Source organism: Myxocyprinus asiaticus, chromosome 16, assembly GCF_019703515.2.
Source record: "Myxocyprinus asiaticus isolate MX2 ecotype Aquarium Trade chromosome 16, UBuf_Myxa_2, whole genome shotgun sequence".
NCBI classification, from domain to species: domain Eukaryota; kingdom Metazoa; phylum Chordata; class Actinopteri; order Cypriniformes; family Catostomidae; genus Myxocyprinus; species Myxocyprinus asiaticus.
The window spans coordinates 35,318,268-35,335,662 of record NC_059359.1 but is presented as its reverse complement, the minus strand read 5'-3'; the positions used below and the strand labels follow the sequence as shown (position 1 = coordinate 35,335,662).

Genomic DNA, 17,395 nt, shown 5'->3' with positions numbered 1-17,395 from the left:
CCAATCAGGATTTTAACATCCGATACCAATCTCTAATTTTCTTTTCATTTAAACATCCGATGCTGATCATTTAACCTTTTATCAGCAGCTCTCTCAAAACTGGTTATATGTTAGCTTTCTGCTAGGGATGTGCACGAGTAGTCGAATACTTGAGTATTCGTTTTGCAATAAGTATTCGAAAAGTAAAAATACTATTCTAATTTCACAAAATTTTGCTTTCCTGGCCATATATGCAGTGAGATGCATGTTAAATCCTGAACACACAAACTAAAACTCAGTTATAACAGAATGCACTGGGTGGCGCTGTTGAGTTTGTACACAAGTTGATCACATTTGATGAGCAAACCGTTCTGTCAGTACGTTTAGATGGACACCAAAAAGCGGGTTATTGTGAGAATGCGGCTTACCGCGAGAAAGCTGGGTTCCTGTTTAAATGTACTGTATAAGCGGTGTACCCTTTACTCCCCATACAGTATATGTGCAACTCGTCAGAAAGCAGCGTCCCCATGCAACATAATCCTCACGACGCTTCTGTAAACAACAAATATGGCATCCAAGAAAAACTTTGCTAGCGGAGGGACATTCCATCAATTAAACTGGTGTGTATAAATGAGTATAGTTTACTGAGCATGTGGATATGCTTGTTTTTCTCAACAAAAAAAACATGACATGAGATACAATATAAACATAATTATTATATGCCGAGTGTTTATAGTTGTCCTGTACGTTAATTGTGTCAGTCTACTTTATTAGCAGTTTCTTTTTTTCTCATGCAGTTGCTTTGCATGAGCTTAAATGCTTTCAGTCTGTACTTTTTTGTTTTCACGCATTGCTTGTTTAAATGTTTAACAACAAAAACACAGGACATAATATAAGCTTGTTTTGGATGTAATTAGAAGCTTGTTTTTATTAAATGGTGATGCAACCTTTATGACTAAAAAAATTTTGCGTCTCTTTCTCATTAATTACCGTCATTTAAATAATAGAATATTAGCGTATTCGTTTTTTATTAGCTTAAATATTTGAATACCAAATTATTGATGAATGCCCATCCCTACTTTCTGCGAAATGTCAATGTTAACTGAATTTCCCTGTTGGTAGTACCATAGTTGTTGCCTAGTTTTTGCTGTCAAAAATATTGTTGGTTGGTTGAATAAGCACAAAATATTCCATTTTACTATTTACTCTAGGCATTTAAAAACAAGTAGGCTTATTAAAAACTATTCTCTACTATTCATACAATTCAATAATCGCACAAGGTCATATTGCGATTTTGATTTTATTTCGATTAATTGTGCAGCCCTAAATGAGCTTCTGCTTTCACTGAAGAACTGATAAGATGTCAAGCTGATCTGAATATTTTCATCACAGTGCATATCATCACAAACGCTGATTGTAATCCATATGATTCTGTCTCCAAGCATTTTTTCCCCCTGTGTTTTTCCCTACAAAAAGTACATGAATACATGTCATGCTCTTTAGGAAATTTAATGGCCAATTAAAAGGCACATTAAAATTATTGCGATATTCACAATATTGCTTAATTTTATATTGTCAGCTAAATCATGGCAATTATATCGTGAAAATTAGATATATCGCCAGGTTGTAGTGGCCATGGTGCATTCAAATGCTGGCAGTTAAACCTCTTACCAAGTCTGATTTCAATATCAGAACTATTCAACCTTCACCTCTACACATTTATGTGGAGTATACAGGTCCGTGTGTGCTTGCGTGGGTTTTGAGGGGATAGCGGCAATCCAGATGGAGTCCCCCCCCCCCCCCCCCCATAGAATACATACATGCAGCCATGCCACATGGTAGTGCTTACATAATTGTATATAAAAAACCTCTGGCAGCTTATCAGTGAAGCTGTTATGGCATGGAGACCATGTTTTGAGCCTAGATGTATTTTTGTCTCTCTGCAGCAGCAAACACTGATCATCAAAAGACAGGAGGTCAGAGAATCCTCCGTTTCTGTTTGGACCCTCTGAGCAGCAAGAAGTTTTGTTGTTGTGATGTTTTAAGTGTTAATCAGATGCAGTAATTCTTGAGCTCACTCATATAATCCAGTTGGAATGCAGTTATAGTCCAGCAGTTATTCCTAATCCGATTATTGCATAAATTAGTTTACATGGGATTACCTTTTAACAGATTTAGTTGTGTGCAAGTTGTAACTTTCTGACAATTTATGTTACAACTAGGCTCAAGGCATAACATTTTCATAGGTGGTACAATGTTCAAACTAGTGTATGTTCCTAGAATTTCTTTGGGGCATTTGACCCAATGGAGTTTAGTGACATATAAAGTGCTTTATTGGTCCCTCTAAGGCAGGCAATTAACGGTGCGAAGGAAAAACATCTCTGCATTCAGTGAAACCAGACCAAACCTCAGCCGCCTATACAGTGTGTCTGCACAAACTCATTCACGCTTCACAAAAACTCACACTCTCTCACACACACATAGACACCAGTGTGCCAGGGGCCTAGCTCATTTGGTTTTGCCTCTCATCAAGGGATGCCTCTGTTTTTGATGGTTATATTACCGTCTGAGACAAAACAATTGCAGTTAAACGATTTTACGATTATTTCAAAATGTTCTTGCTATACAACAGCACTAGTGCCCGACCGATACAAACAGCGTGTCATACATGCGCATAGACGGCTTTTCTGTCATCTGTTCTTAATATAAAAAAGTGTTTCTTCAAGCGTGTGTCTGTGTCTACAGGCAAATTATTTTTAATATTAATTTGATAATTATAATAGCCTAACAATAATAATTTAATACATTAATGGGGAAAACGATCCAAATATCATCTCGACATCATCAAAGGCATCAGCTATTGGCGATCACTCTGACCATCGTCGATCCCCGAGATCATTGTCTGTCGGCACAACCCTAATGTGCATTTTCTTTCTAAATCAACAAAATGTTCAGACAGTCTCCTTGCTGGTTTTTCCGACACATTCAGAATCATTACCGCTTTTGCGCTGCGGCTCGCTTCGTGCGTACGCGTAAAATTTATATTTTAACGGCTCATTATTAGTATTTCTCTGTAATGTATTTCTCTGTAATGTAGAACAGTGTTAGCAATGTTACTTATAACATTCTCAGCCCTGGAACTCAAACCATTTTCTGATGCCCCCCAATATATACATATTTAAGTAATTAAATTAATATCCTAAATGTGCGACAACTAGTCGACTAATGGCTAAAACTAACGCCTACTAGTCGACTTGGAAAATCTTTGGTCGGGGGCAGCCCTAATACTAAGTTGTCTCCATTTATAGATAATTTGTCTAACTGTGGACAGATGAATATCTAAGCTCTTCGAGATAACTTTGTAACCCTTTCCAGCTTTATGCAAAGCAACAATTCTTGATTGTAGGTCTTCAGTAGATGCTTCTTGTGAATAGCAAACTCAAAGTGTTTGAGTGATTTTTATAAGTCAAAGTAGCTCTAACCCACACCTCCAATCTCGATTCAGGAATTGGATGCCATATTTGCCAACTCGTGACTCTAATTAGCTTTTGTTGACGTCATTAGCTTAGGAGTTCACATACTTTTTTTCAACCTACATTGTGAACGTTTAAATTATGTATTCAGTATGTATAAGAACAAATACAATAATTTGTGTGTTAATAGTTAAAACGTATTGTGTTTGTTCATTATTATAACTTCAATTTAAGATCAAACCAGATTTCAAGACTGTAAATGCAGGTAATTTCAAAGGGTTCACATACTTTTTCTTGCCACTGTATAATATGAAACACAGCCAACACTGCTTAAGTAAATCCCAGGTGCAGAATAATGCACTTCAGTGAAGCCAGAGTGCTTAAAAAAAAAGTACATCACTTTAAGATTATTGTGAGTGCGCAACATATTGTTTATCCATCCAACAGTTTTTCTTTTTTCTGCAACAGTTTATTAAAGCAATCCGTTGTCTGTCAGATACCCCACCCTAAAGAATCAGCAACAGACTTCATAAAATAAATAAACCTGTGGACTATGTAGAATTAAGGGAACATTACTTACTGCAGGCAATTTAAAGTCCGATACACACCTGTGGCTTTTTAAATTGCAATTAGTGTCTGTGTATAAATAGTCAATGAGTTTGTTAGCTCTCACGTGAGCAGGCTAGATACTGAACCATGCGGAGCAGAAAAGACCTGTCAAAAGACCTGCGTAACAAGGTAATGGAACTTTATAAAGATGGGAAAAGGATATAAAAAGATATCCAAAGCCTTGAAAATGCCAGTCAGTACTGTTCAATCACTTATTAAGAAGTGGAAAATTCGGGGATCTCTTGATACCAAGCCAAGGTCAGGTAGACCAAAAAAGATTTCAGCCTCAACCAGAAGAATTGTTCGTGGATACAAAGAAAAACCCACAGGTAACCTCAGGACAAATACAGGCTGCTCTGGAAAACGACGGTGTGGTTGTTTCAAGGAGCACAATACGACGATACTTGAACAAAAATTAGCTGCATGGTTGAGGTGCCAGAAAGAAGCCTTTACTGCGCCAATGCCACAAAAAAGCCCGGTTACAATATGCCCGACAACACCTTGACATGCCTCACAGCTTCTGGCACACTGTAATTTGGAGTGACGAGACCAAAACAGAGCTTTATGGTCACAACCATAAGCGCTATGTTTGGAGAGGGGTCAACAAGGCCTATAGTGAAAAGAATACCATCCCCACTGTGAAGCATGGTGGTGGCTCACTGATGTTTTGGGGGTGTGTGAGCTCTAAAGGCACAGGGAATCTTGTGAAAATTGATGGCAAGATGAATGCAGCATGTTATCAGAAAATACTGGCAGACAATTTGCATTCTTCTGCACGAAAGCTGCGCATGGGACACTCTTGGACTTTCCAGCACGACAATGACCCTAAGCACAAGGCCAAGTTGACCCTCCAGTGGTTACAGCAGAAAAAGGTGAAGGTTCTGGAGTGGCCATCACAGTCTCCTGACCTTAATATCATCGAGCCACTCTGGGGAGATCTCAAACGTGCGGTTCATGCAAGACGACCAAAGACTTTGCATGACCTGGAGGCATTTTGCCAAGACGAATGGGCAGCTATACCACCTGCAAGAATGTGGGGCCTCATAGACAACTATTACAAAAGACTGAACGCTGTTATTGATGCTAAAGGGGGCAATACACAGTATTAAGAACTAAGGGTATGCAGACTTTTGAACAGGGGTCATTTCATTTTTTTCATTGTTGCCATGTTTTGTTTTATGATTGTGCCATTCTGTTATAACCTACAGTTGAATATGAATCCCATAAGAAATAAAAGAAATGTGTTTTGCCTGCTCACTCATGTTTTCTTTAAAAATGGTACATATATTACCAATTCTCCAAGGGTATGCAAACTTTTGAGCACAACTGTATATTGAAACACAAAAAACTTAAGACATTTCTAAATTCAGATTGCACTTTAAATGAAAAAAGCATTAAAATAACGAAGCGATCAAAAAATCTTATTTAACCACCTCCCCAAATCCAAACATTTACCGTCCCCAACGGCCCCATTTGCCATCATGCAAGCATCTGATGGAAAATGTTTAATAGCCTACAGATTAAGAACTAAAGACAATTATAAATGCAAAGACAATGATAATCAAAATAAATATGCATAATAAATTCCCTTGTGTTCCCAAAATATTGCTGCCAAATGTGTGTTCTTATTGAATTTGTGTTTGTATTATAAATAAAGCTACATTTTAGGTTCAAGGTGAACATGTCTTGTATTACTTTGATTTATTCACTTTTGTCTTGGTTTCTTTAATACAAAGATATATATTACTGAACCTGCAGAGTTGCGTACACAGTGCATGCTAACTGCATGGAAATAAAGTGAGCTAAATTCACAGCACCTCCTGAGATGATCAGAGATCATTTGCAGCATTCTCATAGATGACAATATTCTTGTAAACAGTTTCCAGATGAATGAAACTCTTTACATGCGTGTGTTCCACGAGACCTGTTCCAGCTCGTGCTGCATGCCTCTGAACAAACAGTGAATCAGACATAAGCAGTAGCTATGTTTTCATCCAAGTTGTGAATTTAATTTATGCGAAAAAATCTGAATATCGCAAAAACAATGTGCGGATAAAGCCGCATTTCCATCCCTTGCATTCAAAAGAACAAAATCGTCACTTCCGAGGAAATTGTAGCGACTGTGTGACTCTTTATTAATAAAATACTCACGGTTTAGGATGCGCAGACAAACCACTTTAATAACTCGTTTCATGACTGGAAGGGCTGCCCCCCTACCATTAGTAAATTTGTCTAAGTTTTGGTTCAAAGTCGACCAAACGTTAGTTGATGAGAGGAGTCTTGGTCGACCAAGTTTTGATTGGTTGGTTGGTCGCAGAAAAAAACTCCACAGGAAGTCAAACTGACGAACACCGGTATTACTGCTGGTTGGACGCTAGGTGGTACTATGGGGTAATTTTCATTAAGTAGGGTTAGGGTTAAACCTACACAACAACTAAAAATTCAAATGAAACTGGAAAAAAATTAAGTGCTCGTTCTTTATTTTATTTTTTTCACATTTTAGAATAATAGTAAAGTCATCACAACTATGGAATAATAGAAATGGAAATAATAAATCCAAAATAAATCAAAACTGTGTTATATTTTAGCATCTTCAAAGTGGCCACCAAATAATAAAGAAAAGCAGCCAATAAGTGCCCAACATAGATGGGAACTCCTTCAGTACTGTTTAAAAAGCATCCCAGGGTGATACCTCAAGAAGTTGGTTGAGAAAATGTCAAGAATACATTTCTGAAAATTCTAGGTAAAGGGTGACTACTTTGAAGATGCTAAAATATAACACAGTTTTGATTTATTTTGGATTTTTAGTCACAACATAATTCCCATAGTTCCATTTATGTTATTCCATAGTTTTGATGACTTTACTATTATTCTAAAATGTGAAGAAAATATATATATAATAAAGAATGAGTAAGTGTTTCAAAACTTTTGACCGGTAGAGAGAGAGTGTGTGTGTGTGTGTGTGTGTATTTTTATATATATATTTTAGTACTGTGCAAAAGGCACATACAGTAAGATGTTTCACAAAAACAGATGGCATGTCCCTCACAGAGCCCACCACTGAACATCAGGTCAGTCTGGGATTACACAAAGAGACAGAAGTAATTGAGACAGCCTAAATAAATAAAAGAACTGTGGCGAATTCTCCAAAAAGCTTGGAACATCCTATCTGCCAACAACCAATAAAAACTGTGTCCAGCGTAAAAAAGCGTTGATGGAAACATAGCTATTGACGGCTTTTCTTTTGTCTGTTCTTAAAAATATAATAAAGTGTGTTTCTTGAAGCGCATGTCTTTGTGACTAACAGCATTTCTTGTCACGTGTTGCCTGCCTGTTGCAGGTAGATGAGCAAAATGACCTGCGCATGAAATACATTTGGACGAGGAGCTCACGAACTGGATTCAGCCTCGTCGCATTTGGCAGGTGCTAGTTTCACACCCTGGCCACTGTTTAATATATTTGGCGACTTCCCAGATCCATAGTTTTGCCATTTCCCAATATTGTCGATCATGTCTGTTCAGAATCGGCATCGGGATCTTTGTAAGACATCGTCGATATCCAATTACATGGTCTTATTGCCCAGCCCTATTCCCGCCCTTACTAAAGACTGTTTAAAGGGGGTCCAAACTGTTTTTCAGATGTCCACTTCAACCACATTCAAAGGTGGTTCATAAGTGGTTGAAAATGCATGTAACAACATCGGGCTGGTAGTATAAAGCCCAAAATATACTTCAGTTTTTACGTTTATGCTAGCGCATGGGTACAGTCGAACACTCTATCCTTTCAAAGTATACTCCACTTGACCGTGCACGCATACAGAGGCGGGTAATGCATGCTTTCATCAGATATGCGCCAGACAGTTGTTGCTGTCCTAAACACTGTGACATGTAAAGAAAGCACTGGAAAATGTGATGGGAGTTGCTGTCTGTCACTTAGCCCAACAACAACACAGGACAAAGCAATCGAATGCACATCAAACATTGTCGAGCTTAACGCAACAAACTCAGAACAATCTATCAAGGTCACATTGCCCACTCCGTGAGTGCACAGAACAATATGTATAAAATAACGCAGTTAAAACATAAGCGCATCAAGTGTAATCTGTTCCAACTGCAGCAAAGCTATGTCTACTTATCTGTCAGTCAACAGCTGCACTAAAACAAGAGTTTAAACTTTGTCGGCTTTGTAAGGAAATAACTGTCCTATATCCTACACTTCCCATACATTTACATGTATATGTTGATGCTTGGTATCAGTGTATCGATTTACTATTTTGACAAGAGCATTGTCTTGCACTGTATAGATTTATCTATCTCAACCCTGATTTTAAAACCATTTTTCTCTGCATTGAAGTCTGCCACATTTGTTTTCTTCTAGAACTTCATCACATATGTTGGCTGAAAAACCTGGAAGCTGAATAATTATTAGGTGCCAGTAATCACCACATCCTAAATTTAGCAGCACACTTCTCTTTTTGTAGCTGAAAAATTAACTAACTCTCCTTTACCTCTGAGTGGGAAACTCTATCTTTCCACACCTGTTTTAAAGAAAGACCGGTGGATGCCACAGGCACAAAAAGAGGCCCTCATCCTACCCTGAGAGAGGAGGCGGGGGTGGGGGAGATGGAAAGAGTGAACGAAAGTTGAGAGGCCAGCATAGAAGATGGTGTGTGTGAGATTATACAAGCAAATGTACAGGCAGGAAAAGAAACTCAGGCGCTTCGTCAAAGATTTATGCCAGCCATCACAGCGATGGCTTTAGCACACAGAAGCAGCAGCCAACAGGAAAGTAAAAGGAAGCCGGTATATAAATACTAGAGGAAAAACGCATCAGCCACAAGGCCAGAGAGAAAAGCTTATTCCCTCATACTGTTTTCCACTCTACTGGGGCCAGCAAGGCTCATTGTTTGTAAAATAAAGATGCAAAGCTTAGATTTAATGAACATAATGTCATGCTCTCATGCAGCTCTGCATGCATAGAAGTGATACAACAATTAATTGATGGTAATAGTGTTTGGATCTTTACCAGGAAATACTCCCACTCCACACAGTTCCAAGAAATGAGAAACGGCAATGTCGGAAATGCAATGCTACCAGATCCACCAGTCGAAAGAATAGTACGCATTAGGGTTGCAAATTAAATTTTCTTAATTGACGATTTATGTTAATGAATAAAAATCTATTAATCATTAACAATAATTATTGTTGCTATTAATAATAACTTGTATAGAAGATACAGATTCGAGTTCATAAAAACTTTACGTTGTAGATTGTGGGATATTTCAGGCATTTTTATTTGAAATTAAGTCAAATAATAACACTGAGTGAATACAGTTAATAGGGGTACACCGATCGATCGGCCTATCTTTGTCTTAATCTGTGATCGGCAATCAGCACGCAGGTCAGTTACTGATCAAAAACAACAATTTTATTTAATGCTAATCACACATCAGCAAGGATGCTGTAAAGAAGCCATTTTATCCAAACATGTCTGTCAAAGTAATTGCCGTTGGCCTTAAAGAGGCAGCACCATTTTAGCACTTTACATAAGTGCTACAGCAGTATTGTAAATACTTGAAAATAGCACAAATTAGGCATGTAAACAACAAACATGTAAAAATGTGTGTGTGTGTATATGTGTATATAGATATGCGTTTTCGGTAATAATTTTTATTGATGTAAAACATGGAGTTTGTATATTTTTAAGAAGCTAAAATTTGACCATAATAATGAAAAACTAATTGTAAAATTTACAAATTAATATTTCTGTTATTTACCAAGTCAGAAGGTCCCCTGTATAAAGAAAAGAGAATTATTTCATACTTAATGTTGGCAAAATGTACATTATAACAGAAATATACCCAAATGAATTGGTATTGAAAGCTTGTGAATCAAAATCAAATCACGATATCTTGATGTATCGAATTGTGCCATCTATATATCATCATGTATCATGATGTATTGAATTGTGACATGTATCGCAAAAGGCTTTATATCGAACGTCACATGACCAAACCGGAAAACTGGTCTCATCACATCCGCTTGTCGGAGAAGGCGGTAACAGCAGTGTGAACTAACAGCGATAGCTATGGACTTTAAGGGAATCGTCTAACCTAGCTAGTGCTTTTTATTGTTGCCGTTTTATTCAATTTAAATGTCTGAATGTTAGTGAGAAGAAAATGTCTTTATCAAGACCAATAAAGTACCAGAAGTGGGATAATCCTAACAGTGGTTTCTGCTGTGTACCTCAATGCTGGATGTCAGGGAAGTTCAACTCCATCGTAAGTACAGAAGACCAGAACCGGAAGCGATGCGACCTGTTTTACAGAATACAGAAGTTTGTTGCGCATAACCCGTATATTGTGAGATGGATGGTGACACCCAGCTATACAGATGAAGTCTTGTTCATTTTACACAAGACAAGGTGTAGTTAAAGATACACATTTGGAACAGTTTTGTTCTGGTATATCATACTTTAAAAAATATAATTAATAGGGGTAAAATTAATGACATGATATGCTGTGATATAATCACAATTAATTGCATATCCATATTTGCACCCAAATAAAAATTATTCAGTATTGAGTGATTCAATTATTATAAATCAAATATATAAATATAATAATTCAGATAACTAAAATGCATTACATTTAAATTTATAGTTAGTGTATATTAGTGGAATAGGAACTACAGTAAAATTATTAAATTTATAGTTGGTGTATAGTATATATTCCTTACACTTCTCATCCCTAGTTATGACTTAAGTAGCTGCACATCCAATAAATGCATCTATTACTGAAGAGATTTGAATGTGCACATTGCTACTCTTAACACTACATTATGAATGCTGGGTGGTAACTCCGTGTTCTGTCTGTCATTTTATTTTTTTCTCACCACCACCTCTGTCGTTTCCCGATAATTCTCTTTACTCCGGAAAGCCTTTTTCCTGGGTCATGTGTCCACGTGATCTCTGTACACACTACCGTAGTTGTAGCATCTGGTCCACTGAGAGGGGACTCACTTTTATGAGCAGGTAACTTGAGTGGAATCACGACTCTAGATTTACACGCAGCTGCTGCCGCAGTATGGCTAAGCGAGATATAATTAGCGTTTGATCTGGTCTTTGGTAAAGCCATTAAGTTGCGAGAAAGCGGACTGGTGGGGTTTGAAAGGGAATACTGTACCTGACACTGAGCTCTGAGGATGATGGAGAATTTGTTTGGGTAAGAGGTAGTTAAGCTTCTTACACGGTTTTAGCTTTTAGTTGTTAATCTCAGGAAAATATTATCCTCAGTGTGTCTAGTCAGCTTCTGCTTTATTAATGCATTATTCTGAAACTTTTTTTCATTGGAATAAAAATGATTAATTTTTTTTAACTGACATGTCCTGTTTAACAATACATCAGAATGTATTTAAAACAATGAAATGACTCTTAAATAGGTCAGATGAGTGACAGAACAATAGACTTAAAGCAATCCATCAGCAGGTTGTCGGAACACAGGAAACCCAAAGCCAAACTAACTTTACGTTCTCGAGGAGATCATTTCCTTTTTTGCAAGTCATTTAAAAGATTCAAAATTCTTTGGGCGAATTCACTAAACTGTTGTGCCACTTTAGTGCATAGTATTTTACCACGTGATCCCGCGTCTTATTCGGTAACCACCTGCACTGATATAGTGCTGCGATATGCCATCAACAGAATTTTGTTTAAAAAATATTTAGTGATCATGACAGCAGTGTATCATCAAATGATGGAAAACAGTGGTGTAACCAAGCACATATCCTGACAAGCCATGTAATGTTTCTGTCATTTAAAAGATACGGTTTTTAGAAGAAAAAAAACGTAATTCTTGGTGTATTGCTCCCTTTTTCTTTTTTTTTCTTTTTTTTTAAGATATTGCAAAGGTTTCTTTAATTGCGAAATGAGATGTTTCATTTGAGCCATGTGTATATTATGGAAGTATGAGGAATTTAAAATATGAGCATAATATTTGTAGTTATTTTTGAATTACACAACATTTTTTTTTTTTTCCTTGCAGCATTTATTAAAATATTATTTGTTTGGTTTTATTTTGTGTCTTGGGAATAAAATAAATGTATGAGTTTGAACCAAGTGTGCTTATGTGATGTATGCTTTTACTGGAACATATTAAGTGATAAACACATCACCCTATTACATGTAACTGTAAACATTTTATAGTCTTGGCAGTTGACCAGTGTAACTATTTATGAGCTCTTTATTATAGAGAGATTTAATTGTAAGTATGGCTTTTGCCCTTCACAAACACTGATTGCTTCTCTTTGTGTGACTACTTCCTCTTCACGCTTCTGTTGAAGTTATCCGCTCTTTGCTGATTATAGATCAGTGCGCTTTTGTGCAAGCTGCTTTTAATAAAGCATGCGCCAAGAGCATACATGTCTTATTGAGTGGTAATAGACAAGCTGTGCACTAGATCGGATTTGTAATGTACTGAACTAGAGTTAGTTCTAGTCCTCTAATCTGATATGCAGTGTTCCAATAGAGCGCAGCAGTATGGTTCTGGAAGTAAAAATCCCATTCATTTATCCCATAGATTAACTGATTTTCAATGATAACTTATAAACCTTTAATAACAGACCTACAGTGAGCTATGAGGTTGTTTGTTTGATGGTATATACTTCCGTTGAAGCCATCTGTCAGCATTATTTCAACTTCGTTGTTTAAAAATAGTGTTTGAAAGCGGAATTCATGGGAAAAAACTACAGGTGCATCTCAATAAATTAGAATGTCGTGGAAAAGTTCATTTATTTCAGTAATTCAACTCAAATTGTGAAACTCGTGTATTAAATAAATTCAATGCACACAGACTGAAGTAGTTTAAGTCTTTGGTTCTTTTAATTGTGATGATTTTGGCTCACATTTAACAAAAACCCACCAATTCACTATCTCAAAAAATTAGAATATGGTGACATGCCAATCAGCTAATCAACTCAAAACACCTGCAAAGGTTTCCTGAGCCTTCAAAATGGTCTCTCAGTTTGGTTCACTAGGCTACACAATCATGGGGAAGACTGCTGATCTGACAGTTGTCCAGAAGACAATCATTGACACCCTTCACAAGGAGGGTAAGCCACAAACATTCATTGCCAAAGAAGCTGGCTGTTCACAGAGTGCTGTATCCAAGCATGTTAACAGAAAGTTGAGTGGAAGGAAAAAGTGTGGAAGAAAAAGATGCACAACCAACCGAGAGAACCGCAGCCTTATGATTGTCAAGCAAAATCGATTCAAGAATTTGGGTGAACTTCACAAGGAATGGACTGAGGCTGGGGTCAAGGCATCAAGAGCCACCACACACACACGTGTCAAGGAATTTGGCTACAGTTGTCGTATTCCTCTTGTTAAGCCACTCCTGAACCACAGACAATGTCAGAGGCGTCTTACCTGGGCTAAGGAGAAGAAGAACTGGACTGTTGCCCAGTGGTCCAAAGTCCTCTTGTCAGATGAGAGCAAGTTTTGTATTTCATTTGGAAACCAAGGTCCTAGAGTCTGGAGGAAGGGTGGAGAAGCTCATAGCCCAAGTTGCTTGAAGTCCAGTGTTAAGTTTCCACAGTCTGTGATGATTTGGGGTGCAATGTCATCTGCTGGTGTTGGTCCATTGTGTTTTTTGAAAACCAAAGTCACTGCACCCGTTTACCAAGAAATTTTGGAGCACTTCATGCTTCCTTCTGCTGACCAGCTTTTTAAAGATGCTGATTTCATTTTCCAGCAGGATTTGGCACCTGCCCACACTGCCAAAAGCAACAAAAGTTGGTTAAATGACCATGGTGTTGGTGTGCTTGACTGGCCAGCAAACTCACCAGACCTGAACCCCATAGAGAATCTATGGGGTATTGTCAAGAGGAAAATGAGAAACAAGAGACCAAAAAATGCAGATGAGCTGAAGGCCACTGTCAAAGAAACCTGGGCTTCCATACCACCTCGGCAGTGCCACAAACTGATCACCTAACAGTAATTTAACAGTAATTAAAGCAAAAGGAGCCCCTACCAAGTATTGAGTACATATACAGTAAATGAACATACTTTCCAGAAGGCCAACAATTCACTAAAAATGTTTTTTTTTATTGGTCTTATGATGTATTCTAATTTTTTGAGATAGTGAATTGGTGGGTTTTTGTTAAATGTGAGTCAAAATCATCACAATTAAAAGAACCAAAGACTTAAACTACTTCAGTCTGTGTGCATTGAATTTATTTAATACACGAGTTTCACAATTTGAGTTGAATTACTGAAATAAATGAACTTTTCCACGACATTCTAATTTATTGAGATGCACCTGTACATTACCCATGGTTACAGCAAAGAAAGATCCAGCAACCAGAGGACTGTGGCTAACGAAATGTGCCTTGGAGTGACCACTTAATCAAGTCAGTCTTCCTTTATCCTTAATCTACTTGTATGTTTGTAACGTAAAATATATTGTTTCTATAGCTGTAATCAACAACCTTAAATCAATAGTTTTATGGTTTCCCATCGTTTTTTATTCAGTGACGTCATTCGCAATGCTTCATGGGATTATAGTTTGTGCCCTCATGAAAGACGGTAAGTACACAGTCTTGTAACTTTGTCTTTATGACTTTATGATTTGTTTTTTGGCCTCAAAACAAAGTTTGTGATTCTCCTCGGAGCTGATTGGTTTAGTTCATGGCTTACAACTCTTATGAAGGATTTTATGAATGGGGAAGATACTTTTGGAACCCAGATGGCTGAAAAAGTGGGCAGGCACTGTTGCACACTAGAGTTGATTTAGAGTTGATCACACAAATAGAATGCTTAGCAAATCCGTTGAATTAACACTATTTCTTTCGCTCTTGTTTACAGGTGCTGCGTTTTTTCTGTGACAGCTGTGCCGTGCCGATCTGTAGGGAGTGCAGCGTGGGCAGACATGCAGGTCACAGTTTTACCTATCTGCAGGAAGCACTGCAGGACTCCAGAGCTCTGACCATCCAACTACTCGCAGACGCACAGCAGGGAAGACAGGCCGTACAGGTTAGTTAACATAAACACTCTCATATACAGCTCTCACACCTGCTGGAGAGATTTCTTGCTTTATTTCTACTGTTGTGCTCAAAATTCTGTTTGTTTTACCAGCTGCATCAAGATTTCCCTCCACTATCTTTAGTTTATTACTCTGAATTAGGGGCCAAGCACTGAAGGTGTGTAGGCATCTATTGTTTCTGTTAGTGTTCTTTTTAATAGGGGGCCAAATAGCGAAGCTGCTGGAACCCTATTGTAATTGGACTGATTTTCCTTTTTTTTTTTTTTTTGCTCAGTGTCTGGGCGTCAGAGACCGTAAGTCGTGGAGACACCAAACTTGGCAGGATGATCCCAAATCCCCCTCACTACTCAGGCGCACAAACGCACACCCATCTGATCCTAGGTGGCGCTGTAATAAACACTTTTACATTATGGCTCATATCTCTGCAACCATAAGGGCTAGAATCAAAATCCTTTATTCCTTGAGTCAAGCCATACAAAATGTATGTCTCCGATTTCATTTCCATTTATAATTTTTTCCGGCATTTTTAATTTTTTTGAAAAATCATATTTTTTCGAACTTCTCCTAGTCAGTTTGTCAGATCAGCACGCAATTTATTATACATCATCTAGAGACCCCCATGAAAAAAGTTATCAAAAGAATTTCGATATGTCAGATCATTCTGAAGATATTAACGATACAATTCCTTTGGTTTAACGCGATTTTGAGTAATTGATCAATATCTACTCAGCGCAAACTCATTGTAACTTAACTTGGTACGCATAGTCAACAGGACGTTTAGAAGATGTCAGCAAAGTTTCATACAATTTCACCCCTAGGGGGGCACTACAACTGAAAAACTGCCATAACCATTTGAGCGACAAAGTTCAAATTAACATATTCTTAAAATCAATTTGAAAAATGGCTGCCAATGGCCAATCAAACTTGTATTGGGAATGACCGAGGGTTATGGAAATTACTATATACAAGCAGGGTGTCAACTCGAAGCCGCATTTCAAATTTTGTGACAATTGGCCACACGGTGGCAGTATAACTGGCTAATTCGCGTTTTTGTTCATAACTCTGGAACCGTATAGGCTACAATACAAATGTGTAGCTTCTCTGAATCCACAGTGCCTCCAGTGATATGGCCACATGGATTTCCATTCCCGCAAGAACTTTATCACGAAATATTTTTTGAAAAACCTACTTTTTCTAACTCGTCCTAGGCCGTTTTTATGATTCGCACAAAAATTGGTATTCATCATCTAAAGACCCTCCAGACAAAAAGTTATCAAAAGAATTTTGATATTTCAAATCGTTATGAAGATATAATCAAATATGTTTTGGGCTGTGGCCAATAACTAATTGGCCTTGTATCTTGTGAGCGCAATTGTCAAACTTAGCGAAATTTTAAAAAATTGAAAAGGGAACATTCTGAGGTCACTTGCAAAATTACAGCAATTTGGCTAGAGCTATAACAGAAGAAATAGCTATGTTTACAACTGCATTTTTAAATAATTAGAAATGTAGAGAAAGACAAGCTGTTTGTCCACCAGAGGGAGCCACATGACAAGAAATGTCTTGTTTTTGCTTGCACTATTTTAAGCAACACATTAATCCTACAATAACACAGTAACGTAATGATTGATGTATTGCGGCTCGTGACAGATATAGGTGGGTCCAGCGGTTGCGCTAACTGAAAAATTTCCATCATTTTGTCACGGTCCTGGTGAGTTTGTCAGGTTTGTTCTGTGTGTGTGTGTTCAGGTGTCACTTGTTGAGCGTGATCAGCAATACAATAGAGACGCTGAACGCGCCAGTAATTGGTTGGCGTTTTGTGTGTAGCCGGTCACTACTTGCTTGCGTGTCATGTGGTTAGATTCTTGCTTTTTAAATGTTGTAAGATGTCTTACCATGGACCATGTGTGCAGTTAATGACTATCCTATTAATCAAGCGAAACTAAAGTTTAGTCTAAAACAGCAATGTTATTATCAGAAACCACTCTTAAAGCACAGCGCTCCAGTTCCAGATGCTGACTCTGTCATTATTCTAAAAAGTTTGGAATAATGTACAGATTTTGCAGTTTTGGAAGGAAATTGGTACTTTAATTCACCAAAGTGACATTCAACTGATCACAAAGTATAGTCAGGACATTACTGATGTAAAAAAAAAAAACATCGCTATTTGAAAAAGGTCATTTTTGATCAAATCTAGACAGGCCCCATTTCCAACAGCCATCACTCCAACACCTTATCCTTGAGTTATCATGCTAAATTGCTAATTTGGTACTAGAAAATCACTTGCCATGATATCAAA

The 17,395-nt window shown here is 37.6% G+C and overlaps 1 protein-coding gene across 1 annotated transcript in view; it reads left to right on the top strand.

Annotated features, from left to right (window-relative positions):
- Positions 1–17,395, top strand: part of LOC127454258 (E3 ubiquitin-protein ligase TRIM71-like) — a 47,434-nt gene that overhangs the window by 14,056 nt on the left and 15,983 nt on the right. The window contains exon 2 of the mRNA XM_051721339.1: positions 14,919–15,086. Coding sequence (XP_051577299.1) covers positions 14,919–15,086 — 168 coding nt within the window. The remainder of the gene's footprint in view (positions 1–14,918; positions 15,087–17,395) is intronic.